This window comes from Panthera tigris, chromosome A3 (assembly GCF_018350195.1).
Source record: "Panthera tigris isolate Pti1 chromosome A3, P.tigris_Pti1_mat1.1, whole genome shotgun sequence".
NCBI lineage: Eukaryota > Metazoa > Chordata > Mammalia > Carnivora > Felidae > Panthera > Panthera tigris.
In genome coordinates this window covers 130,854,372-130,881,188 of record NC_056662.1, presented here as the reverse complement: position 1 = coordinate 130,881,188, position 26,817 = coordinate 130,854,372, and the positions used below count along the sequence as shown (strand labels likewise).

The 26,817-nt window shown below is 49.6% G+C and overlaps 1 protein-coding gene across 8 annotated transcripts in view; it reads left to right on the top strand.

Annotated features, from left to right (window-relative positions):
- Nucleotides 1-26,817, top strand: part of GREB1 (growth regulating estrogen receptor binding 1) — a 145,671-nt gene that overhangs the window by 44,147 nt on the left and 74,707 nt on the right. For 6 of the 8 annotated variants that reach the window (XM_042982482.1, XM_042982487.1, XM_042982485.1 and 3 more), the window contains exon 2: nucleotides 24,901-25,081. In XM_042982482.1, the coding sequence (XP_042838416.1) occupies nucleotides 24,925-25,081 (157 nt within the window). In that variant the 5' untranslated portion in view covers nucleotides 24,901-24,924. Of the gene's footprint in view, nucleotides 1-23,956; nucleotides 24,020-24,900; nucleotides 25,082-26,817 lie in introns of those variants that run through there. The other 2 variants (XM_042982483.1, XM_042982484.1) reach the window with 2 other exon arrangements.

Genomic DNA, 26,817 nt, shown 5'->3' with positions numbered 1-26,817 from the left:
CCTTCAAAAAATAGCCAGAAGACCAATTATTTTCGTTCTCTCCTGGTTTGTATGTTTGGCTTCCACAGTGACTTTGAAAATTCCTTTTCACCAGGATTCAGAGGATCTTTCTCTTTTGAAAATGATGGGCAGAGGGGCGCCTGGGTGGCTCAGTCGGTTGAGCGTCCGACTTCAGCTCAGGTCACAATCTCACGGTCTGTGAGTCCGTGAGTTCGAGCCCCGCGTCGGGCTCTGGGCTGATGGCTCAGAGCCTGGAGCCTGATTCCGATTCTGTGTCTCCCTCTCTCTCTGCTCCTGCCCCGTTCATGCTCTGTCTCTCTCTGTCTCAAAAATAAACATTAAAAAAAAAAAAAGAAAATGATGGGCAGAAATTCTAAAAATAGAGAATTTCAAAGAATAAAATCACCAAATCTTTAGTAAACCTGTGAAGATGGAGCCGTTCCCCTCGCCCCCATCAGGGGAAAAAAAACCCTCATAAAACAGCAAAAAGAGTAGAATGTATTGTAGGGCAGGAGCTGAATTTATAAGGTAGACATGAGATATTAATATTCACAGAAGCTTCGTTTTGGCTTGACAAGGCAAACTGAAGTGATAGTTCAGAATTTAGAAAGGGGCAAGAGAACAACAGCTAACCACGCGAAGACATTCAACTTCACTTGTAAAGAGGGAAATGCACGTTGAAATCACAGTGAGCTACCATTTCACACCTACTTAGCTGAGCAAAACTTGGAAGTCTGACAACATCAAGGGTGGAGGAGGACGCGGAACAACCAGACGCTTGTTCTCCAGGAGAGGAACCTAAATTGGTAGCAGCCTCTTTGCTCTAGGGGGCGCTGTTTACGCAGCCTACAATGTGAACGGTGCCCCCTGGGGTTGTGTGGCGGCCTCGTGGGCCTCGTGGGTTGTGTGCGTAGCAGGAGACCCGCACGATGATGTTTATATTGGCTTCATTTGCAATAACACACAGACCAAAACTCAGAAGTAACTCAAATAGCCATCAACTATAGCGTGGAAAAACAAATCGTAGGATGTCCATACAATAAAGTGCTGTTCCAGGGGGAAAGGGGCTCCCGGATATGGGCAACGGCAGCGGTGAATCTCGGGAACGTTGTACTGAGCAAAAACGCAGGTCAAGAAAAATCATACAGTGCGAGTCCGTTCACCCAGAGCTTAAAAATGTCAAAGTGGACAGCATGCTGCTTAGGTTGAAACCTACGTTAGAATTAAGTGAACCTCGCTTGTCAGGAATGCTGAATTCAGGTTTTAGCCCAGACCTCCTGAGACAGAAGCTTCTTTTTAACAAGACCTCCAGGTGTTTCTTCTGCACCCTAAAGTTGATCTTTGCCAAATAGGAAAAAAAGAAAGTTACATCTGTGTTAGATTTTAGGTTAATAGTAAATTACATTTATTTTTATTTTTATTTTTATTTTTTAATTTTTTTTTAATGTTTATTTTTGACAGAGAGAGAGACAGAGCATGAGCAGGGGAGGGGCAGAGAGGGAGACACAGAATCGAAAGCAGGCTCCAGGCTCTGAGCTGCCAGCACAGAGCCCGATGCGGGGCTCGAACTCACAGACCGCGAGATCATGACCTGAGCCGAAGTCGGACGCTCAACCAACTGAGCCACCCAGGTGCCCCAATAGTAAATTACATTTAAATGAAAAAATTTGTTAAAATTGTACAGTAAAGCGAGAAGAGTACGATTCAGGATACCAGTTACCTGGGGGCGGGGGTAAGGAAGGAGCTCACCAGGGTTCGGTAGCTGTTCTGATGTTCTTGTTTTTAATTTTTTAAATATTTATTCACTCATTCATTCATTGATTTATTTGGAGAGAGAGAGCAAGCAAGCTGGGTTGGGGCAGAGAGAGAGGGAGAGAGAGAGAATCCCAAGCAGAATCCACGCTTTCAGTGCTGAGCCCAATGTGGGCTCACAAACTATGAGGTCGTGACCTGAGCTCACAAACTATGAGATGGTGACCTGAGTTGAAACAAAGAGTCGGACGCTTAACCACCTAAGCCACCCAGCCACCCACTGATGTTCTTGTTTTTAAACGGGAGGAGGCCCATGGCTGTTCGTTGTATCATGAGTTTTCATAACAAGTATCTTCTACACGTTCTTCTGTATCTGCTCAGATTCAATAAGCACAATTCAAAGGAAGAAAGGGGTTAGAGTGGGGATGGGAGCAATCTGGGAGGTTGCCTGGAGCGAGTAGGACCCGAGCCCGGCCTAGAAAGACGGTGAGTTTTGGTTTTTGTGGAGTGGGGGCGTCCCAGGTCTCCCTTGGGTCGGAGAAGTTGTGTCCAAGCCCGCCCATCCCAGCTCTGAACTTTGTCGGCCCCTGTGTGGGTCCATTTCCAGGGAGAAGGAGCTCCACAGGTGAGTGGGCTGGTGTTAAGGGGGCCCTTTCAGGCAGGGACTCGGGGCCTGAATTGGAGGGCCAGTATGGGGACGTTTGCTCCCCACTCAGTCCACGAGTAGGGTGTCCAGTTTATCCCAGGAGAGTCGTCCCCTGAAACGCATGAGTAGCTGTTGAGCTAGAGCCGAAGGCTGCTGCCAAAGAGGCCCCTAGCCTGGGCTCCCCTTTTACGGAGGCGCCAGGACCTGCCCGGTGCGGAGTGGCAGCGTCAGGCCAGTGTGGCTCCAGCGCTCCAGCCCCCCCTCACCTGCCCCGTATTGTGCAGCGCCCCCCAGTGGACTCCACCTTGATGGAATGTCATGATTAGTATCCTGACCCCTCATCCCCAAGAGGCGTTTATACAAACCGCATGTGACCGTTTGTGGGGGTTTTTTTTGTTTTGTTTTTTTGTTTTTATTTATTTTTTTTTAACGTTTATTCATTTTTGAGAGATGGAGGGAGACAGAGCGTGAGTGGGGAGGGCAGGGAGAGAGGACACAGAATCCAAAGCGGGCTCCGGGCCCCGAGCTGTCAGCACAGAGCCCGACGTGGGGCTTGAACCCACAGACCGCGAGATCATGACCTGAGCCGAGGTCGGACGCTCAACCAATGGAGCCCCCCAGGCGCCCCATGCATGTGACCATTTGTAAAAAAAAAAAAATGTAGAAAAAACATTTTTCCAGAATTCCATTTCCCCAAACATCCACTGTTAAAATTTTCATGTATTTCCTTCCAGTCTTTTTTCTATTGCATTAAAAAAAAAAATACTATTCTGTTAGTTGCCAAGGATGTGAGTGATCTAACTTTCTATCCTTATGTGTGTTTTCTCTGCCTTCTGTTATGGCTTTTGTGCTTTTTTTGGTTCTTTAGCATGTCATATTACATATGTAGACACAATCTTTGCCAATGAGTCACCATCAGCAGGAATAAAGTAGAAAATGTTACTTTATTCCTGGAGAGTTTAGCAAATATCACATATTTTGGGTCATTCATTCTTCTTTTTTTCTTTTCTTTTTTTCTTACTTTTAGAAAGTTAACTGCCTATAGGAGCACTCCTCCAATAAACACTCTCTTGGTACTTATGTTATACTTGGTGCTGGGGAAACAGACGGGTGAGTTTCTAGGAACTCCGGTTGAGGGGGGGGTGGGAGGGTCCATGCAGACTGTCCTTCTTTCTGGTAAAATCCAAGACTGAGCCTTAATGGCTTCCGTGATGAGGGCTTGTTTCTGCGGAGCAGAGCCGATAATGTCTTTGCTCAGAGCAAAAGCCACAGAGCAGTTATCTTTTCCCAAGCTTTGTTTTAAAGTTCACCACAGACTTTCACAGTGAGAAAAAAAAAAGGTGCAGTAAACTGGGTCATTCTGACCTAGAACCAACCAAAATACTTCTAATTACTGCAGCAGGCAGTGATGAATCATACCTTCGCAAGCTTGCTGCCTTTTCAGTGCTATGCATGCATAATCAGACTCATTGTTTCGAAGCCAGTGAAACGTCTGCTCCAGCATGTCTGGGTCTGTAGGAGAGAGGTTTGCAGACCTTCCCGGCATAGGAACCGGGCATAGGAACCGCAGCCGGTCTGTGCTAGTGCGGTGGAAGGGGGGGTTCTTTATGCTTTTGGAGTTTAAGCTTCCTGACAGCAGGGCTGTGGCTTAGTCATTTTCACCACGATGATGCGGATGAAAGCTACTCTTTGTTGAGCACCTACTGTGTGCGAGGCAGCGTAAAGGTGCTTTACGGTCCTAGCGCCATTGAAGCCTTCCAACCTCATGATATAGGTATTATGACCCTCATTTTGCTGAGAAAACGGAGGCTCTTGGAACCCAGATCACGCAACTACCCAGCGTGTGCTGGGCACCTAGCAAATGTTGGGTGTTATGAACGAATGACAGCGCCGAGCTAATGAAGGGCAAGGAGAGGCAAGAGAGGAGAACCTGGCCATGATGGGCCAAAAGAGTTGGCCCCCCAAATTAAGAGGCTTTGTACCTTCCCAGTCACTCCTGTTTTGCAATTTTTAAGCTCCAAATTAGAGGTGAGGTCGGGGAGGGAAGGGGGTTGCAATGTAGGCAAATAACGCGAGACACAGATGAGGGGATTTGTGAGCAGCAAAGACATCAGCTTGACTAGTCCTAAAAATAAAGAAAGAAATACAATCAACGGGAAAACACTTAAGTGCCAGCCACTGCGCTAAATACTTTACTCCATTATCTTACTCACCCCTCACAAAACCTCTTTGAAGTGAACCTTGTTATCTCCGTTCATGACAGAGAAAACCAGAGCTCAGAGAGTCAGGGAGTCTGCCCAAGGTCACACAGCTACCAGGTGGGCGAGGGGCGGCACGGGACCCCAGGGCAAGCCTCACAGCTTCCCCGAGACTCGGCTGCTGTCTTGTAACCAGAAGCCGGGAAGGAAGATTTCATTATTTATGCTTGAATTTTATTTTGTATGCGGTGGGAGGGAAAATGGATGATCTGCAGATTTCTTTCATGCTAACAAAACCCGACAAATGGCCTTAGCCCGGGAAGAGATTCCAGCTCCATCGCTGTGGGGAGAAGGTCAAGCAGGAGATGAGAAGTTCCGGGGTCGCCAGAAATAACGCACTAGGGGCGCCTGGGTGGCTCAGTCGGTTGAGCGTCCGACTTCAGCTCAGGTCACGATCTCGCCGTCCGTGAGTTCGAGCCCCGTGTCGGGCTCTGGGCTGATGGCTCAGAGCCTGGAGCCTGCTTCCGATTCTGTGTCTCCCTCTCTCTCTGCCCCTGCCCCGTTCATGCTGTGTCTCTCTCTGTCTCAAAAATAAATAAACATTAAAAAAAAAAATTAAAAAAAAAAAATAACGCACTAGGAGCGATTCGGTGGCGGCAATCACATTTTCCAAAGCAGAATCAGCACACCATGCCCTTTGTGTCTTCGTTCAAGGATCAGAGAAACTCCTGAAACTGGTTTGTGTGCAGGCATATAGCAATACATTATGCAGTCGATCCTGCCGTAACAAGACACGTGTGTGCCTCAGAGTGACCGCATGGTCAGAGATTGCACAATAAGGGGTTATAGGAGAACCAAGGTTATGGGCATAGCACTCAGAAACTTCTTCAATGACACACTGGGGGGCGGGGGGGGGAGAGAGAAAAAAATCCTATCAGAAAAGGAAAGCGGGGCGCCTGGGTGGCGCAGTCGGCTAAGCCTCCGACTTCAGCCAGGTCACGATCTCGCGGTCCGTGAGTTCGAGCCCCGCGTCGGGCTCTGGGCTGATGGCTCGGAGCCTGGGGCCTGTTTCCGATTCTGTGTCTCCCTCTCTCTCTGCCCCTCCCCCTTTCATGCTCTGTCTCTCTCTGTCCCAAAAATAAATAAAAAACGTTGGAAAAAAAAAAATTAAAAAAAAAAAAAGAAAAGGAAAGCACGGTTTTACATATGCAAAACGGTTAGGAAGTACATAAATACCACCATAAATGTGGAACCTTACTGTGAAATGTAAGATCACACGAATGAAGCTCTGTGTGCGTTGGAGGGGTTGCAGCTTGTGAGAAGCAGGGAAAGGAGGGAGGCGTGGAATCGTGGGGAAGGTTCCAACAGCTGTGGGTGGGCGTGGCACGTGTGGCGATTGGAGGTAGCCGGTCCCGGTTTGAGGGGGTCCCCAGTTTGCTCATTGCCAAGCAGCTCTGTGGAGCTGGGCGCCTTCTTTTCTGCGTCCGCCTTAGTGTTTCTTGCACAAGAAGGCACTCCCAAGCACACAGAAAATTCACAGAGTGGTCAAATTGTTCTGTCCTCTGTCGATCTGCTGGTACCGATTTGCAGTTCAAAAACCCGCGTTGTAGCAGAATTGTCTGTATATAGGGACAACATAACCGAATGGCTAAAACTCTTTCCTGTGGAAATGCGTGTGGCTTTCCCACCCACAGCCTTCCTACTCAGCTCTCCAGCAGCCGTGGGTCCCTGCTACGGACTGAATAATGTTCCTGTCCTCCCCGAATTCATAGGTTGAAAGCTAAGCCCCAATGTGGTGGTGGTAGGAGGTGGGGCCTATGGGGTGTGATTAGGTCACGAGGGAGGAGCTTATGAATAGGATTAGTACCCTTCTAAGGGACCCCAGAGAGCTGCCTTGCCTCTTCATGTGAGGACACAGCAAGCCGACCGAACCAGGAAGCCGTTCCTCACTGTCCCTGAATCTTTGGGCACCTTGATGTTGGACTTCCAGCTTCCAGAACTGTAAGAAAGAAATGCTTTTTGTTGAAGCCCCTCTCTGTGTGATATTTTTGTTAATAGCGGCCCAGCTGGCCCAAGACTAATAGCGGCCCTTAGCTCTAAAACCAGAGGATGGCCCGGGTCACCTCGAAGGGCTCCTTCTCTGTGATTTTTGGTCTCTCGTTGAATGGGCTGGTGGCCAAGTAAGGCCCCCCGATCTCTCAGAGGATAACCCAAGTCACTGTGTTTTGTTTTGTTTTGTGTTGTGTTGTTTTGATTCTCTTTGTATCCCTGGTTTTCCTCCTGGATATTCTTTCCACGCTTCAGTCCTTCAGATGCTGTGACCTTTGGATTTTCATGTGTGTGTAAGAATGAGAGAGGAGGTCCGCTGGGAGCTCTGTGTGTCCTCAGAGGGAGCTTTGTGGATTGGCAGTGTTGCTGTTTTGGGTGCCCAGGAGCGAATCAGCTGGTATTCTGGAACTTTCTAAATTGAAGACTGTGTCTTTAAGAGCGGGCCTACTTCTCGGTTGATTCAGTTTATATGGAGAGGAACCCTTGTGTGTTTTGCCTGGGGGTATGTAATGCCTGTGTCCTGACATTCTGCCTGTGGCCACAGGATGGGAGTGGAGGGACCAAGTGCTCTGTATACGGTATTTCAGAGAAGCTTCCTATTTTCAGGGCTGCTTCTCCACTTAACATACGCCAGAGTCCCGAGTCTCCGTTTTTTTTTGTAGCACCTTTTGGCCTCCTCTGCATGGGCACCATACCGCGGTACCCTTTGTCTGCTTCAGCCACGAGTCTGTCTCTCTAGTCTGGCTTCTGGAGGTTTGTTAAACCTAAACAAAGAAGGTTAGTGGTCAGGTCTGTATAGGGAGGTCAGGGCCACCGCACAAGAAAACAGAATCTAGAGCTGGATTTTGAAGGATGAGTAGGAGTTCATACCACAGATGAGGGCTGTGGGCTTTCCAGGGGGATGAAACGCACAGTGGGCACAGAGAGGCATCACAAGACGGGTGTATTGGGGGTGGGAGGGAGGGGAGGGTGGGCGATGGGTACTGAGGAGGGCACCTTTTGGGGTGAGCACTGGGTGTTGTATGGAAACCAATTTGACAATAAACTTCATATATTGAAAAAAAAATAAAATTGCTAGAAAAAAACAAACAAACAACAAGACGTGTGTATTTGTTACCGGTGTTATCATGATCTCTAACACAGGACACTGTGCTGGACAGATGGAGACTCTTCTGCTCTGTGAAGGTCGTCACGTCTAGCCTTTGTGGTCAGAAAGAAAAATAAAGCCGACACATCACGGTCTCAAGTGTTTGTGTTGGCGGCTGGTATGGTGACTGTAATCAGTGCTCGTCATATTTAACGTGCAGGGGACTTGGCCAGGGGGGAAGAGCGTTTGACGTGCAATCGAAGAAAGGGGTTTATGGCAGGGAGATGTATTGGCATTGACATCTGTTGGATTTGCAGATCTGCGTTCAGAAGGGCGGTTCACACCAGAAACATCCCTGCAGAACTGACGTGTTGAGCTCTCTCTCGTCCTCACACACCTCAATGCTATGTTCACATCAAAAGCCTATTTTGACAGTAATGGCAAAGCATAATCAGTTCAGAGGTATTGTGATGCAGCCTTACTGAAGACAGATTTTTCTTCGCTCGTTTTCTCCTCGTGATGATGACAACTTACGTCAGTTTACAAAGTTAGCACAGGACAGGAAAGATTAAAGAGGCATAACAAAAATCTTCGATTCTTTCATTTAGAGGCAATCACTGTAGACATTTTTCAGTATATAAATATAAATGTAATATATATGTTAATTATAAACATACGGTATATCATGTTCCATGTAATACAGAGTAATACATAACCTATATTATATAATACTACCTGGTGCATTATTGTAATATTAACACAGTATTACTAATATATAAATACAAATGTGTTTTATGTAACGCGTATATGTTACATAAAATATACACGTACATGTATATTTCTCTCTCTCTATTTCTATAACTATTTATTAAATGTTTGTTTACTTTGAGAGAGAGAGCAGGGGAGGGGCAGAGAGAGAGGGAGAGGGAGAATCCCAAGCAGGTTCCACACTGTCAGCACAGAGCCTGACGTGGGGCTCGATCCCACGAACTGTGATGTGAGATCGTGACCCGAGTGGAAATCAAGAGACTGATGCTCGGCCGACTGAGCCACCCAGGTGCCCCTCTGTGACAATTTAGACTTTTTTTGTTGCTGCACGTCATATCCTAAGTACGTCTGCGTCATTTGGAAACTCTTTGCGTACGTAGCTTTTGTGCGTGTGGATATCGGAGACCACATTAAGCTTTCCTTTCTTGTTGGGCGTTTCTGAAGTGTCCAGCTTCCCGCCATTACAGACAGCGCGCTGAGTGGCAGACGTCGCAACAGGTCCTCCGTGCATGGTCACCGGGCCTGACGGCCTCCCCAGATGGACAAAGCCATCGTGCCAGGGGTTTGCTTAGAATCCCGGAGCCTCACTCAAGCAGAACCACCAGGGGGCGCTGCCCCCCGCCCTTGCTGGGAAGGTTGGGCATGAGTGGGGTCTCTTCCAGCCCTTTCTAGAGACACTGCTCAGCCGGGGAAGGCTCTGCGATATGAGGTTCTTCCTTCCAGCCTGTAGCTCCTAGTCCTTTTTGGAGCTGGACCTAGAAACGGCTGAGAACTCTTTTTGCTGACTGGGGCGCTGGCAAGAATAATCCGGCACTTTGGCCTTTGTCACAAAAGGTAGGTGGCATGGAAACCCTGGGTCACATCCAAGTCGTATTTGCGGGCAAAGAGAAGATCCTGACGAGCAGATAAAAATAAACGTTAAAGGTATTCAGCACAAATGAAGTAAGCTCCCATGATTTCGTTCCTTTGCTTTTTCAATTAGGACCTGATCAGGATTCCTGGATTTCAGAGTCCATTACAACAGGGACATGTAGGCTGGCGTTTTTTTTTCCACGGCAGAAGTGATTTCTTTCTTTCTTTCAAAAAATTTTTTTTTTAGAGAGAGAGAGAGAGACACAGAGAGGGCATGTGTACATGGGTGGGGGGGGGGGGGTTGGGCAGAGAGGGAGACCCAGAATCTGAAACCGGCTCCGGGCTCCGAGCTGTCAGCCGAGAGCCCGACGTGGGGCTCGAACTCACGAGCCATGAGATCATGCTCTGAGCCGAAGGCGGGCGCTTAACCGGCTGAGCCTCCCAGGTGCTCCAGATGGGATTTCAATAAAAGAAGCTTAAGGATGTGCATCTGTGCCTCTCCGGGGAGTTTTCCTTGTTGGGGTGTGCTCCTGGTGTTCACGGGGATCATTTTTGAGGGCACGTGCTTCCGTGGGTCAGCGCGGCACCTGCCAGCAGACGGGCCTGCCAGCTTCCCGCGGCAAAGCTGAGGCCCTTCTCCCGACCCTTTGTTCTCTGCGCAAGAGGACGCGGTTCCCCGCCCCCCCCCCCCCTCCAAGTACAAAACTTGCACGTTGTTTAAAACGTCTCCGTTTAACTGCTGGTGGTTAGGCTGACAGATTGGCCTGTACCTGCGTGGAGAGCACTCTGACCCAGCAAAACACTTCCGTGCTAAGAAGACAGAAAACTGTGGCATTGGCCATCTGACCCAGCAGGAGCCTGGGACAGATGGAGCTCAACTTGGAAGGTCTGCTGAAGTTTTTTTTTTTTTTTTTTTTTTTTTTTTTCCCCTCCAGTTGTTGTTGTAGCCCCAGGAGCAGATACTGGCTCTGAAACCTTTCCCCTGGCTGGCTTGGCTGCCGCTGCTTCTCCGGGCAGGGGCCGGGAGCCAGGGTGTCAGGCTGACCGCACTGTTCTCGGGGGCATTAAGGGCTCCCCACGCGATCAAAGGCACAGCCCCAGGGAGGCGTCAGCCTCTGCGAGCGCTCCCACTTTGCTGGGTGCAGGCTGCTCTTGGCTGCTCTGTTTATGGGGCTGCCTGAGACGACCAGCTTTTTGTAAGGTACGGTGCATTGGCTTCGGGGAGTGCAGCACCCACTTTCGGGGTCGGAAGGGTTTGTGCTGGCTCGTTGCTCATGAGACAGACAGCACTGGTCTGCGGTCAGGAGAACGATGGCAAAGCATTAGCGGTTCAATAAGCCGCAGGTGCAGGTACTCCGAGCAAAGTGCACTGTTCAGAGCGGCATCTCAAGGGGTCGTAAATAATTAGTTCTGCACAAGGTGGGCACAGGAGCAGCGGTGGGTATAGTTAGGATATGATGTGCTGAAGATACCCTATATATCTCGTGTATCTTGTCTACGTGCATCACGTATAAAGGTCCGCGGCACTCTTTGGGTCCTGCCTGCTTGTTTCTGGAGAAAAGTTTTTCAGTAGTTTGTTCTTCCCTGAAAGTCTTGCCTGGCTTTCTTCTGAAGGTGCCTCGCCCCTATTCAGTTCTCACTGCAGCTGGAGGGGACACGCTGCTTTGTAGTTCCCGTGGAGAGAGCTTGGGGATGTTCTCAGATGAAGCACTCTGCACTGTCAGCGGATGTCTCCGGGGCCGCGGTGGCGCAGCAGCTGGGTGGGGGGGGGGGGGGGGGACGGCCGTGGTGGGACAAGTCAGCCCCTCGCCCCGGCTTTTCTTCCTTAAACAGCACCTGTGGAGTTTATGGGTTCCTCTAGGGAAAATCGGAGAAATCTACATTAGAATGCCGTTTCCTGCCAGGAGGACTGTCAAAGAGTTTATAGGAGACCATTCCGCGGTCTGAATGCGTTTATGGCCATATCATATATTCGGGGCCGACTGCTCCTACGCCCCCATTCTTCATGTGGGAGGGCCCCAGGGCGCCTGCGGAAATCACAGAGTGAGGCTGAAAGCGGCAGCTTGAGAGTGCTGTGCTCATTATGGTTTTTGTTGTTTTGGTTTTTTGACTCAATTTCGGACTCAACTGGAAATGTCACCGTAGTTGTCCGGTGGCCGAAGGGTTCTTAAATTTTGCTGTACGGAGATTGGAGGAGGAAGGGACAGCGGTTCGTGGCAGCTCAGATCAGAGCTGGAGTTTTGGGGGGGGGGTTCTGGTACGACTTTGGGGGGGGTGCTGTGTCGCTGTGGCCGGCGGGGCACATCCGGTACCTTCCCTTGAGGCCCTGAAAGCTGGGCAGGAGTCAAGGGGAAGGCTGTTGCCAGTAGGGACGGGGGGCCTGCGGTCCGAGTGTCTGGGGTGTGCAGGAGTGTTGGGGATGGGCCGCCAGCAAGGGCAGGGCTGGAGGGTCCCCGGCACTTGGGACGCTGAGCTTCTGTTTTCGGCCCTGAAGTCACCAGCCTCCCCGTCCTTCCTCTTGCACGTGGGGCCGGTCTTTGAGTTGCCGTATATCGCAATATCGTCCTGTAGACGATCCTTAGGAAGCCTCTCTGAAACAGAGCCTAATCACGTCTGCACACAGTCCTTTCCTGCTTCCACAAAGCTGCTTCTCAACACGTTGGCTGGGCTTAGTCTGAGCCGGCCCCTCGTCACCCCTCTACCCCTGACCTTACATGCCTACGTCTGGAAGGACCTGCATCCCCCAGGCGCACCACGGCGTGTCCCCCTGGGCCCGGCGTGGGTGCGCCGTCCACCTTCTGCCCGGAATGCCCTTTCTCCTTTGCCGCAAACTGGAGCTCATCCTTTCCGACGCAGCTTTCCGAGGTCAGTTTTTGAGACTGACCTGAGAGAGAAACTTCCGCTCTCTTCTGTCTCCGCTGAAGCCACCTTCTTGCCTGCACCCTTGCTAAGGCGACCACCTCCCGGGGTCGTGCGCTCATTGTTTTCCTGCTCTTCCTGTTTTCGTTCACGTTCGCCCTTAGCTCCAAGTGAGAAGGCAAGATTTCTACTATATAGCCAAACTTAAGCTTTCACTTCTAAGGCTCAAAATCATGGTTCTGGAAGGGGGGGAAGTTCACCTTTTCGCAGAGGAGGCACAGTAGGGGCCACGCTTGTCAGTGTGTGGCTCAGGCCAGGCCCAGCTGCCTCAAGTTGGTGCTGAGACCCCCGAAGGCCTCCAGCTGCGTCTTCTTCCGGAGGCAGGGGTGGCCTGGGTGCGGGTGGCAGGGTCTGTAGCAGCCTGGGGTGATGAGCACAGTCATCCACCGCTTCCTTGCCAGAGACCTGCTCTTTGTGAGAAAGCGCTCCGGACTCTGTAAGGGATGGAGAGATGAGCGAACTTGGCTGCCGGCCGCAGCAGCTCAACCCCCACCCCCCACCCCCCCCCCCCGCCCCGAGGGGGTGGGAGACGCGCACCCTGTGGTCTTAGCGGGGTCGGCACCCGGCGGGGGCGGCAGCAAAGTTCTGCGGGTGGCGGAACAGAAGAGGGAGCGATGAATTTGGCTCAGGTGCAAGCCGAAGGGGGAACAGGCCCCCACAGGGCCCTCTAGCAAGCAGCGTGCTCATGAGGAAAGGACACAAGTGCACATCTTGTACTTCGATGTTCAACAGGGAGGGCTTCCTCCCGACCCCGCTCGGAATAGAAAGCGGTGAGGTGAGTCCAGGTAATCTCCGGGGCAGTAGCTAATAGGCTTTCTGGAACTGTAAGAGCAGTGGCATCCTGGGGGGGGGGGAGGGGGGGGCTGAAATAAAACCTCAGGTGTGCTTATTTGGTACAGCTGGGGTTTCGGATTCTGCACCCGACGGGTGCAGCTTTCAGACGGGACTGTGCTCTGTTTCCGTACATTCCTCGCCGTGACCTCCTCCCCCACGCCCTCTGTTTAGGAGGTATTTTCTGCTGTGTGTGTGTGTGTGTGTGTGTGTGTGTGTGTGCGCGCGCGTGCGCGCGCGCGCGCACACACACACACACATATATATATATATACATATATATATATATATATGTATATATATATATATATATATATATATATATATATATATATGCACAGTGTCCCAGGAGAATAAAGGGGTGACTAGAATAGTTCTTGCTGTCAAGGAGCTTTTAATTTTTTTTTTTTAATTTATTTATTTTGGGAGAGAGAGCAAGAGAGTGAGAGCAACGGAGGGGCAGAGGAGGAGGGAGACAGGGAGAATCCCAAGCAGACTCCACGCCGTCAGCACGGAGCCCGGCGCGGGGCTCGAACCCATGAACCATGAGATCATGACCTGAGCCGAAATCAAGAGTCGGACGCTTAACCGACTGAGCCCTCCAGGTGCCCCAGGGAGCTTTAGGTTTGGAGAGAAGGGGGATGAGACACACGGAAATCACGTATCTGGTTGCGCTGGCACATTTCGGTCGGTGCACCCCCAAAGGAAGCCAGGAGCCTGATGACTTCTGCTGGGGTACAGTGAGCCAAAGCAAGTCCACGTCTCTGGTTGGCGTCTAGAAATGCGAGTCATGAGGAGTTAATTTCCATTTTACAGAGGTGACCAGAGTTTATTCACATCCGCGTGTCAACTACCCTCTGTATGTTCGTTTATTTGGCCCTCCCTTCGGCTCTGGAAGGCAGTTCTTCATGTTACAAGCGAGGAAACGGTGGTCCAGAGAGGTGAGGTAACTCACCCAAGGTCACACAGCTTGAAAAGAGCACAGCTATGAATTAAGTCTCTGGTGGTCCTCTTCCAAAGTACATGGTTGTTTTTTTTGTTTTTGTTTTTGTTTTTGTTTTCTTTTTTACCAGCTAGCAGGCAGGCGGGTTATGAATGCTTTGTAAGGCCCACCTTTGAAAAATTGTTGGAAGCTGGTAAAGTGGAACTTTACTGAGAGGCTTATGATAACTGAAGGGGAGCTCCAAGGCCTTCTCTGAGAGCCCTGCTGGTTCCCATCTAACTGGACAGCATGACGGGCGGACCGAAGGGCTTGTTCGCAGCACATCGTGGGCCTCCGGTCTCTGTGCAGAGGGACTGAGCCAACAGCGTGTGCCCTGGGCGTTTGGGAGAAGAGCCGGATCGGGCACGTGTGCAGCAGGCGAGGTGTCGGCTTTATCTTAATGAGCAGCACCCAGGGGTGCACAGAGCTGGGTGTGCTCTTCGGGAGCGTGAGCTGGCCCATCCTGGGAAGTCCGTAACATTTGTTCACAGATTTGGGCTCTGGCACGGGCGCCTCCCTACTTGGCAGAAAAGCCAAGTGGAAAGTGCTCAGAAGGGAACGGGGAATGACTGGGGGCCCAGAGGTTAGCCGGACACACACGTCTTCGGGTTCCCCGGTAAGTGTCAGGTGCCTTTTAAGATAAATGGCTTTTCTGCCTCTTGGGCCAACCTTCCGATCTTCTCTTCTGCAAGGAAGAGAGAAAAGAAAGGAAGGAAGAACAGAGAAGCAGTCACAGGCTGAGCTGGAATATTTTTCTTTGAACGGCTGGAGTCTGAGTCTCCTGCTTTAATCTCCAGGGAACGGCCAGTCGGGCTGACAGGCGGACACTGTCCAGGCCCCCGGCCCGCCGGCTGCTGGCCACTTGTTTGCTTTGCTGCTTCTCGAAGTGGTGGTCTGAGCGGTGGTCTTTCCGCCCTCCTCCCTCCCGCGGACCTGTCTTCAGGCAACATTCTTAGAATGCTCTCGGTTTCCGTTGTCTGGCTAGAAATGTGTCTTTTTTAAATGGGGCTTTTCATTCACTGAGGCTTTATTTTCTTGTTCTGGAAGCCCTCCCCACCACTCCCCCCCCCCCCCTTTGGTCAAGCACCTTTAGGAAAGAGCCCAAGGCAGTTTTTTTTCCTAAGCAAAAGTTTCAGCGGGGCTAGACAAGTGAATGGCATGAAAAAACCCCCACCAACTTAAAAAAAACAACACTCTCTTTTCTGAAGTCACCGGCTTCATTTGAAAGCAAAGATTGTCCTACTTCGGGCCATCGTTGGACATTCTAAAATCGTCCAAAATTGGGGCGCCTGGGTGGCGCAGTCGGTTAAGCGTCCGACTTCAGCTCAGGTCACGATCTCGCGGTCCGTGAGTTCGAGCCCCGCGTCAGGCTCTGGGCTGATGGCTCGGAGCCTGGAGCCTGCTTCCGATTCTGTGTCTCCCTCTCTCTCTGCCCCTCCCCCGTTCATGCTCTGTCTCTCTCTGTCTCAAAAATAAATAAACGTTAAAAAAAAAAAATTAAGAAAAAAAAAATAAAATCGTCCAAAATGTAGGACCTGGGACAAGTCACTTCATCTCCCCCCGCCCCGTCTCAGTTTCCTAAAGTAAAAAGAGAATCATGCCGCGTGCCTTTTAGAGCCGTGATGAGAGTGATGTAAAAACCGAGAAAAGGGGCTACACAAAGTGGCCGTAATAAATGATAGCCGCTGTTTCGATTTTTCCTATGTTCCTGGGGCTTACGTTGCTAAAGGAAATAATAAGGACGTGAAACCAACAAAGGCTTTAAATCTCAGACCCCGTGTCTTCATCTGCAAAATGAAGATCGTGCTTTTGTCACAGAGGTGTTAGCACACAGCAGCTACTAAACAAGTACTGCTTTTCTTGTTTTTCCGTTCAAACTTGCGTCTCTCTCCACGTATGTATTTATTGATTTATATGTCGCATACACGGACCGCGGCGTATGGTATGTTATTTACGTTCCAAAACATAGACTGGAAAATAATGAAAACGATGAGATGGACTAGATGAAAACAGAAGTTTTTTTTTTTTAATAGATGAAATTTATTGTCAAATTGGTTTCCATACAGCACCCAGTGCTCATCCCAAAAGGTGCCCTCCTCAATACCAATCACCCACCCTCCCCGCCCTCCCACCCCCCATCAGCCCTCAGTTTGTTCTCATTTTTTGAAAACAGAAGTTTTGATGTTTTCTGTTTTTGTCCCCATGTGGATATAACGGTGTGATGTAGGCGTACTGTAACAGGGACCTTGCACTGTCGTGTGGTTCTGGGAGTAGAGGCAGAACCTTCTAGGAGTAGCTGCAGGATGTTAAGGGCTCCCAGAGGAGCCCAGGGGGCAGCCCAGATTCCCACGTGTCTGCAGTGCTCAGTCCCGCGAGGCTGACTTCCTGGCTTTGTCCTTGAGAAGTGTACGGGAATGCCATAGCTTTCTGTGAAGTTGGGAAATGCCTTGCCACTACTAGAGAAGGTTCTAGAAGAGAACAGTAAGGCAGACTTATAACCCTTAAACCGAGGGTGTCTGAGATGTCCTTCCTGTTCTGCTAACTGGAACTTCCTCACACCGCTCTGCCTGGAAGGTGTTCTTTGGGGATGGGCTTTCAAGGCCACACAAGGTAGTAGCTGTGTGTCCTGAGATACCTCTCCCGACCTTTCTGAGCTTCAGTTTCTTCATCTGTAAAATAGCGATGACAGTAGGGCCAGAACTAATTGCCAGATAGGATAGTTGCTGGGATGAGACGAGATGACCTTGAGGAAATGCTTGGCAGCTTGGCCTCGCGTTGCTCTTGGCCCGTCGTCCACCACCATCTTCAGTGGCCATTCTGCTGAGATTCTGCGTGACGTCCGCTGTGCATTTTTGTGCTTGCATTTTAGTTTTTAACATAGCCTTCAGTTTTTAATAAGTGTGAATACGAACACAGTGTAAAAAGTCATCATGGGGGCGCCTGGGAGGCTCAGTGGGTTAAGTGTCCGAGACTTCGACTCAGGTCATGATCTCACAATTCGTGGGTTTGAGCCCCACATCGGGCTCTGTGCTGACAGCTCGGAGCCTGGAGCCTGCTTCGGATTCTGTGTCTCCTTCTCTTTCTGCCCCTCCCCCTCTCATGCTCTGTCTCAGTCTCTCTCTCAAAAAGAAATATAGCATTTAAAAAAACAAGTCATTATTATAACCTTTAAAATGAAAAACACCTATTCCCACTCCAGGTCCTGCTACCTAGAGACAACTGTCTTAACTTTTTAGTTTTTTTTTAAATTGTTTTCTGGAATTTACTGCTTAATTTACAAATAGTAACTTGTGCTGCAGTTAATTTCCAGACCATCTTTTCATTTCACTATCATTTCACTTCACTTCACTTCACTTCACTTCACTTCACTTCACTCCACTCCACTCCACTCCACTCCATTCCATTCCATTCCATTCCATTCCGACTGTGGCCTTCTCAGGCCTCCTTCCTTCTGTCCCTAAAACGTACCCTCGCACGCACGCTCCACTTCCCTTTACCCATCCTTCCAAAATCATTCTATCGCAAACTTTGAATCTGTACTCAGCATAGACTTATAGCTACAATTAACTTAAATTTCTAATTCCTGTGCAACATCTTATTTTTCGTGCAGCCACTAATTGTCTCAATTTTTGTTTACTTGAACTTTTGTAGACCTATCAATAATTCATCCTGATCTGATAGAACTACTTTTCAAATTTTTTTTTAAAGTTTATTTATTTTGGGGGTCATGGAGGGGCAGAGAGAGTGGAGAGAGAGAATCCCAAGCAGGCTCTACACTGTTAGCATAGAGCCCGATGTGGGGCTTGAACTACCGAACCTTGAGATCATGACCTGAGCCAAAATAAAGAGTCGGACGCTTAACCGACTGAACCACCCAGGCACCCCTCTGATAGAACTTCTAAAGCTCTTTTCAACATAGTTCAACACATCAGATAATCAGATCTGTTTCATTGATTTTGTCTTGGAGATGTCCTTTTCCAAGCTGTTGTCCTTATCACCTTGGGAACTCGTTTTCTCTCCTTGTGCTGGACCCTCTGCCCTGGGTCTCATGTCTTCACATTGGTCAATATTTTCTATTCCCCAGTAGCTTCTGGAGAAAGAAGAGTTGGGAGATACGGTTTTTTGTTTGTTTGTTTTTGTTTTGTTTTGAGATCTTGAATTTCTGAAAATAGTTTTATTCTACTCGTACTTTGGGTTGTTATTTTAGTTGGGTATAGAATTCTAGATAGCACACCATTTTCCCTCAGAATTTTTAAGGGCATTATTTCATTGTTTCCCAATTATCACTGTTGAGAAATCCAAAGTCATTCTGATTATTTTCAGTGTGGAATGTGCCGTTTAATTTCTTTCTGGATCTTTCTTTGGGATCCTCTCTTGATCCTTGGTGTTCTGAAATTTCATGATGATGCTCCTTTTTCATTTATTATGGCGAGCCCTTGGGATTTTTAAATCCAGAAACTTAAATTCTTTGCTTCTGGGAATTTTTTTGTAGATTATTTCTTTGGGAATGTTATTCCCTCCTTTTTCCTTGTTCTCTTTTCCTGGAACTCCTATTAGACCATGAATTTATTCTCTAATTTTCTTATCTTTGTGTCTTTATCTTCAATTCTGTCTTGTAGCCCTCCCAGTAAAGTTTAAATTTCTATTACCATTTAAATGGTTTATAAGAGTTCATTTTGGGTTTCTGCATTCTTACATTTTCTTTTCTAAAGATTGCATTTCTTTAGAGCAGTTTTAGGTCCTCGGCAAAATTGAGAGGAAAGTACTAAGTGTTCCCATATACTCCCTGCCCTGACACATTCCTTGTTGACCAGTACAGCATTCTGTTCTTGTTTTGTGGATACAGTGTTCCTCCGAGGATAGGAATTTGTGGGGGGTGTTATCCTTTGCATTTTTTGTGTGCTGTCTTTTATTTGTGCGTTTCTTTTGGTCTTGACCTTTTATGTTGAAGGAGTTTCTCAAAAGCCTCTGTGATGCTGACGGTCTTTGGATGTCTGCTCGTAGTTAAGGATCAGGTACAGGAGGTTGTGTGAAAGTTGCCATACACAGGAGGTAGCTGGGGTGGGGGGGGGTGCTCCCTTGTGGGACATGATTGGATGTGGATCTGTGGCATCGGGGGTACCCCCAGTTTGCAGTGTCTGTCCATCCTTAAGCCCGAGTGTCAGCATTTTGGGGGAACCAAATAGGGAAAAGGAATGAGAGGGGAGGGCACCATAGAGTGAACCTGTTCCTGTTTTCAGTCCCGCACACCAGTTGTCAGCTGTATCCTGGAGAATCTCTGTGATTTTTTTTTTTTTTTCTTGAGTAAACCTCCAGGGTCTGGTGGAGACAGGGAAGGGGCTGCTGAGGGAGGGGAGGGGGGAGGAGAGTGGGGAGGGGGGAGGAGAGTGGGGAGGGATTCTCCTCCCCCCGGCCCCCTCCCCCAGCCAGGTCTTCAGCCCCACTTCTCACTGCGTTGCCTCCAATTCCTAAGCCTCTTCTGGCTTCTGCTTTGAATTGGTGTGCTTCCCAGAGGATGCCTTAGTTCTTACTTTGTTTCAAAGTCTGTCTCCACTTCCGCTTTGCATCTTCTAAACTGCGTGGCGGCACATTTTGTCTGCTGTTAGTGGCTCTCCTTGCTCTGCGTGTGTGTGTGTGTGTGTGTGTGTGTGTGTGTGTGTGTGTGTGTAGTATGTTTCTGGATTCCTCGCCTACTCCTAGTGAAGTTTGGGAGGAAGTAGAGACGATGTGTGTATTCTATCTGTGCCCTTTCGCCGAAGCCGCCTCTCTCTCTGTCTTCGCCTGTGATCACCCTTGATCTTCCTTGATGGGTCCGCCCCATGCTTGTTCTCACTGAACTTCAACCCAGACTAGAGCTCGCTGCTCTAACCGGATGCTCTCAACGACACCGCTTGGTTTACAGGTGCCAGGGGAGGAGAATGGCTTGGGACGGGTGTCTCAGCCATTGAGAACGTGCCCAGATAGCCCGCCTTGGTGACTCCAAATTCACTGGAGATCAGTCTGCTTCATTCATCTGGTCAAGTTCGTAGGTGCTCCGGGGGTCTGATGAGGCAGTGGACGTGCAGAACTAGTTCTGGGATTGGAACTGATGTAGAACTGACTCTGTTTGAGGTTGACTCGGTGAAATAGGGCCCACCAGCCATCCAGCGGCGTTCCTTGGGTACAGAGTTTTCCACTTTTTGTGCTTTAGTCTTAAAAACAAGCAGGTGCGCAAGGGTCCGGTTGAAACTGTATCCACCAGGGCCTCTGGTTTTATCCCAAACATCTCTCTGTCTGATTGGCCGGCCGAAAACGCCACGTTCGTCACCGTAAATCCCTAGCTCTGAGGTTTCAGGGACTTACCTACGGAAACGATGTCTGATTTTCACCCTCAGTTTTGATTTTCCTCTCGCACGGTGCCGTCTTGGGAGCCATTTACTACTTGTAAGATCAACTCCTTTTCCGAGAGCCTGCCGGTCTTCGTGGGGCTTTCATTTCCATGTACCCTCTTGTCCCTGTCTTAAACATCTTGCCAAATCCGTCCCACCAAAATACCCTCCTCTTCCTTTTTGAGTACCGGCCCCTTGGCCCAAGTTCTCACTGATTCCCTCCTAACGCCTCACGCGTTCTTTGTCACTTGTCATTTCCGATCTGAAATTCTTCCCGGGTGAATATTCAGATTTAGCCAGAGATGAATGCTCGCGCACTGCCTGCCAGGTGCTGTGCTAGGCACTGTCCACATATTCTGCCTCTCTTACTCTCCAAAATGACCGGCTGGTCAGTGCTTCAGAGTGCCCATTTTACAGATGAGAACACCGAGGCCCAGTGAGTCAAACACTTTGCTCGGGTCACGCATGCGCTGCCCATTCTGCCACAGCCAGGCTCCTGTGCGTTATGGTGAAGGCCGCGGTTCAGGTTCTGGGGTTTGAGGAGCGTCGTGCACCCACATCGGGAGGAAGCGGGCCAGGCCTTGGAATGCAGGCAGTGGAGGGTGATGTGTCCAGGGTGTGGAAGAAATCCCTGCAGGTCGTGGCCCGGGGTTGCTGTAGCAGGAGGCTGGCAGAGACCTGCACCGGGAGGGAGCAGGGAGAGACCGCAGCCCCGGGGCCCTTTACCCTGTCGCCTGGGGTCGGGGGAGATTTCAGCTTTTGTGTTTGACCCTGAGCCAAACTGGGGCTCTCCAGTCCCCCCACGAGGGGGCCGGATTCTGACACTTCTAACAGGCCAGAGAGCTCCAGCTGTGTCCCCACCTCAGCCTGCTGTGTCCTCCCCTCCCAAAGCCTCTCACCTGGCAGGTGGTTTTGTCTGTGAGCTGGAGCTTTGCCCTGGGGAGTTCCCACCCCGTCCAACGGTGGTCCCCCGGCCACTGACGAAAGGGCCACGCGATTTTCCTTCGATTCTCCGGGCTCCTTCTCCATCCTGATTTGCTGGCGTTTCCTTCCTACGATTTCAAATGCATCATCACACAGGGCGCGGGGTACATTTCCTCTCCATTTGCTTCTAGACATTAAAGCTTCCATGTGTGCGTAGGGTGGTAAAAGTTTCCATTTTTCTGAGTGTGAAAACTTTTCTGTGCCGCTGTTCCTGGTTCATTTTGTGTTTCTCCCCCTCCCTCCTCCGTTTCCCTGCCTGCTCCTTCTCCCCCACCCCACCCCACCCCACCCCAATTCTCTTCTTTTCTTTGAACAAGAGTTCCTTCAGGTGAGTATCCTCTCCAAGACTTGAATTTGCCATCTTTATTTAGAATGGGCTTCATACTATCCCACCCCTGGCCACCGAACGTGCCTTGTACTCAGTAGCAGGACAGTGAGTGTTCCTTTCCCTCCTCCTCGTGGCTCCCTCCACGTTAGGCATTGATTTGTGATAACCGGTGGAATCCTCTGGGCTCGGAGTGCCTGTCCCCTGTCAGGTGAGCAGAAAGGGGCCTTGGGAGGGTGGTGGGGTCTGGACGCCTCCATCGTGTTCTTTGGATCATCGAGCATGGTTCTGTAGAGACGCCATGTAAAAAGGGATGGGCTCAAATCTCCTTTCTGTGTGCCTTAAGCTCTTCAGACAAAGATCTATAGAAACGGGCATTTGTGATGTTATTCACGGGCAGCAACTTTAAACAGACCGCCCCGATTCGAAAATAACGCAAGCGTCCCCCGAATGTGGCCAGTGACCCCTCCTTTGTGTATCGAGGTATGCGTCGGGTCAAGGAAGAAGGCAGACACGAGGACCCTGGAGCCCCTTCCGACCCAGGCGAGTGGGCTATTCAGGGGCTCTGGCAGCTGACCTCTTTCTCTCTCTGGAGTGCCTTCTCTGTGTCGGGGGCTAATTCCTGAGGCAGTCCTTCCGATGCCTCATTGCCCCAAGGCTGGAAGCAGGGGCTGACCAGGGGGCCCTGTGGTTAGGGATTATTGCTAGAAGCAGGAAGCGTTTAATGGTTTTTATGTACTTTTAGTTGGAAGAGGAAAGGCTGGACCTTCCTTGCAAGAGAGGCAGAAAATCAGCGTGTCTGTTTGGCCCATTTTGTCTTCAGGAGGGAAACCAGAGCCCTCACAGGGGCACCAGCGGCCCCGTCTTGAGATGACTTCGCCGCCCAAACAAGGGAGCATTTCTTACACATGTCTTGAGTCAGAGTGATTGATGTGTGAGGTCGTGCCTGGTTTGTGAGGCTGGTCTCACAACTAGGGTTGCATCCCTGTGGTCGTGTTGATGCTATTTTTGGGGATGTTTTTTAAGTCAGACGCTACTTTGAAAATCAACAGTGTAGTAGATAAGAAATACATAAGGATAGAGAAGAACTGGGTAATCTATCTCCTTTCCTCCCTTAGAGAGTTTATACATCTCTCTTCTCATAGTCGTAGGCTATTTGTAAAAATCCATCGGGTATCCATTAAAAAAGAAACCTGTAGGGGCACCTGGGGGGCTCAGTTGGTTGAGGCGTCTGACTTCGGCTCAGGTCATGATCTCCCAGTTTGTGGGTTCGAGCTCTGCACTGAGCTCTGTGCTGACAGCTCGGGGCCTGGAGCCTGCTTCCGATTCTGTGTCTCCCTCTCTCTCTGCCCCTCCCCCGCTCATGCTCTGTCTCTCTCTGTCTCAAAAATCAACAAACGTTAAAAAAAAGAAACCTGTGACATTTTGAAAGCAGAGCTTCTAAAGGCCACAGTCATGATTACAACCCAATAAAAATTACAAATAGTATAAGGCTAACCACCCCCAATCGTGACTATTTAGAAATTAAACATACATTCCTAGATAATTACCTGATCAAGGAGGGAATCAAAAGGGAGATTGCAAGGTGTCTAAAAAATGAAAAGGAGAACACTTTATACCAAGCCTACGAAGCCATAGCAAAAGAGGTGTCCGGAGGAAAATATGTAGCCCGAAATGGTTTCATTATTAAAGGAGGTGGAAAATAAAGACAGTAACAAAGTGATCATTTTAAGCAGTTTGGAAACAGTACAACAGATTAAGCCAAGAGGAAACAGAAACCTAAATTTAACGCCATAGAAAATGAACGGCAGCATGAGGAAGGAATATAAATTTAAATGCTGGTCTTGGGAAGCACTAAATAAACACAGAGGCTTACCACGTATGATCCGAGAGAGGTGTCTGCGCAAATGTCCGCACCTTCACGGAGCGGAATATGAGGTAGCCGTGACCTTTATTTTCAGAGCATTTGTAAGAGCATTGAATAAAATGCTTATGTCAAGGGAAAAATGCAGAATCAAAAATGTCGTCATTGAATGAGTACGTCAATGCCATCTCCCCTCTCCCTCTTACCCCCCACTCGTGAAGAAAATGAAGTCTGGAAAGAGTACGTCATCCTAGCACAGTGGGAACGAGGTGTCGAACACGCGAGAACCTTGAGAGCATTGCGCTAACTGGAAGAAGCCGGTCCCCAAAGACGTAGACGAGAGGGTTCCATTGTTGCGAAACTTGCACAGTCAGCAAATCTGCAAAGTCGGAAAGTAAATTAGTGGCTGGGGGTGGGGGAGGGGTGCGGATTGAGGAGTGACAGCTAAAGGGTATGAGGTTTCTTTTGGGGGCGATGAAAATGTTCTACAGTTGATCGTGCGATGTTTGCACCACACTGACTAGATGTACACTTTAAGTGGGTGAATGGCATGGCATGTGAATACTATCTTAGGCTGCCAAAAAAAAAAAAAAAAAAAATCACGGTGGTCATCTTGGGGAATGGGAAAAGCAGTGATTTTCCTATGGTTTTTTCCACCCTCTTCTGTAATTTCCAGGTTTCCCAGATTTAAGTCTGCATTACTTGGGTAATGGAAGTATTGATAAACTACAAAAACACTTTAAAGGGAGAATGTTAACAATTGGCCTTTTAGCACAAAAGGGCAATGTTGGGAAAGCTGCTAGCCCGCCTTCCGAGAAGGTGAGGGGAGGTCTTGGAATCCTCAGATCTGGAGACTAGTTGCCATGGGTCATGGAATTGCCAGCTGCCGTCCCATGCGTTAAGTGGTGCAGGGCTATTCTGGAAGTCAAGGAAAATAAACCATCGTTTGTCTGAGCTCTCTTGGCGGGGGTGGGGGTGGGGCAGGACCACCTCTCAGGGAAAAGCCGGGGGTCTGGGAAGCCAGGGATGACGAAGAGCCAATTTCTAGTAAAATATCCTAAGAGGTGTCAGACTCTGCTATCTGAGTGCTAAATTAGAGAAAGCTGTTGCTTATCTAACTTCCTGTAAACGCCCGGCCGTAGCTGCGGCTGAGAGCCGCCCTCTCCTCTTTGCTGAGCGGGGGATCCCCGGCCCTTCAAGCGGTCGACCTCTGCCTTTGGGCTTCGCGCCCAGGGTCAGTCTCTTTAACTGACACTGAGATGCCCTTTTAAACAGCAGCCTCCGTCGTCCTCTCTAAAGATGGGAAACTCGTACGCCGGCCAGCTGAAGACGACGCGGTTCGAAGAGGTCTTGCACAACTCCATCGAGGCTTCGCTGCGGTCCAACAGCCTGGTGCCCAGGCCCGTCTTCTCCCAGTTGTATCTGGAAGCCGAACAGCAGCTCTCCACGCTAGAAGGTAGGAGATGCCCTCGCGTCCGTGTCTGTCCTGTGTTGTGTGCAGCTCCTGTTGCAACAGAGCTGGAAACGCTTTCCTCCCCTGCGTGCGAAATGTTGAGTCTGGCAGAAAAGAACTATTAGAAAAAGTTGCGCATGCACTTGGACTTGGCTGAAAACAAACAAACCAACCAAACAATGATAAAGTTTCAGCCGTAAAGTTACAAGCAATCAAATTATTCACTGGCTAACGGGAGGGAGGAAGAGGGCCGGGGAGGAGTATCCTGGAGTGGTTGTTACTTAGGCTCTCATCAGAAAGTCACTTGATAAGTGAGAAATTTTAACATGCTTTGGCCCTCAGTGGTCTTTTTTTTCTCTCTGCCTCGGGACTCACGGCCGTATCTTTGCAAAATAGTCTGGGTAGTTTTTGTGATGGCAGATGCCAGAGCCCTCTAGACACTTCGAAAAGCCAGGAAAACACACCCTGATGAATGGAACGTGTGCCAGAAATAAATGCATAAATCATACTCAGGCATGGGGACAACTTTAGGGTTTACTTATTTATCCGGAGAATAAAATGGTTCTGTTTCTCACTCTTTGATTTGTATCTTTAATAGCCATGTATTTTCATGGCAGAAGCAACCCCACGGCAATCCATAGGGTGAGACCCTTACTCTTACGGAAGTCCTTTTGGTCAGTTTATGCCTTCTGCTTGAAGACTCAACTTAGATACCGAGGGGGAAAAGGATTGTTGTTTACAACAAAAATGAGTCAATTAAAGCACGCAGCCTGCCAGGTCCCCTGGATTGGGGTGGTCACGACGTGTGTGGGTCAGTATCAGTGTGTGTGTGTGTGTGTGTGTGTGTGTGTGTGTGTGTGTGTGTGTGTGTGGGTGGACAGGGTGTGGGGATGGCTGACCAGGAGGGTTGCACGTGAGGGGAAAATGAGGCACAGAGTTGCTTGTCTAGTGCCTGATAGTTCTTATTCTGGCAGGGAGGCGCTCCCTGGGTCAATCTTTGAAACATCTTACAACGTTAACCTTGCAAACAGCAACAGTAAGGACCTGAGAGAGGGTCTGGGAGAAACTGGGCTGGGCTCAAAAGCACCAACTAGGGAAACGGCGAATTGTCTGGGTGTGCATGTCCTCCTGGAGGGGAAGTGTGGCTGCAACACGGTGGGGGGATGAGAACTCACTGGAGGGTCCCGGCTGTGTTTTTGGCCGGCACAAAGACTTCCGTGAGGCATACACACGTTCAACAGTCATCCTTAACGGCCTTCCCTATCGAAAGGCTGCATTGCTAATGATAAATTAACAATGGTCGCGACAACTTAGTTTGCCTGGCATCCTGAAATCTACAAAGCGCGTTCACCTCCACCTTGTAACGTGATTAAATCCCACGGTTTGGGAAGATGGGCGCTGGGGTTGCCTGCAGAGTTGAAGGAGTGCCCGAGTCTCACAGTTGAACCCTTAACTCTGGCAGCTCTTTGATGAAGAGGGGGCAGATAGGGGGTTAAGTAGACAGGTGGGGCGGGGGGGGGGTGGTGGTGGAGATGCTCACCTGGGGAGAGACAGGAGGTTCCCCAGGCAGCTTTTCCTTATGCCCCAGATCTCCACGGACTACCTGGGAGGCTGCACCTCGGACATTCTGACTTCTTAGGATGTCCTCCCCTGCTGATAGGGCACTGGGCATGGGACACTTTGCAGAGGCAGCTTTGAGCCTTATGCTCCTCCCGGGCCTCCCGTGTTGAGGGCTGGCT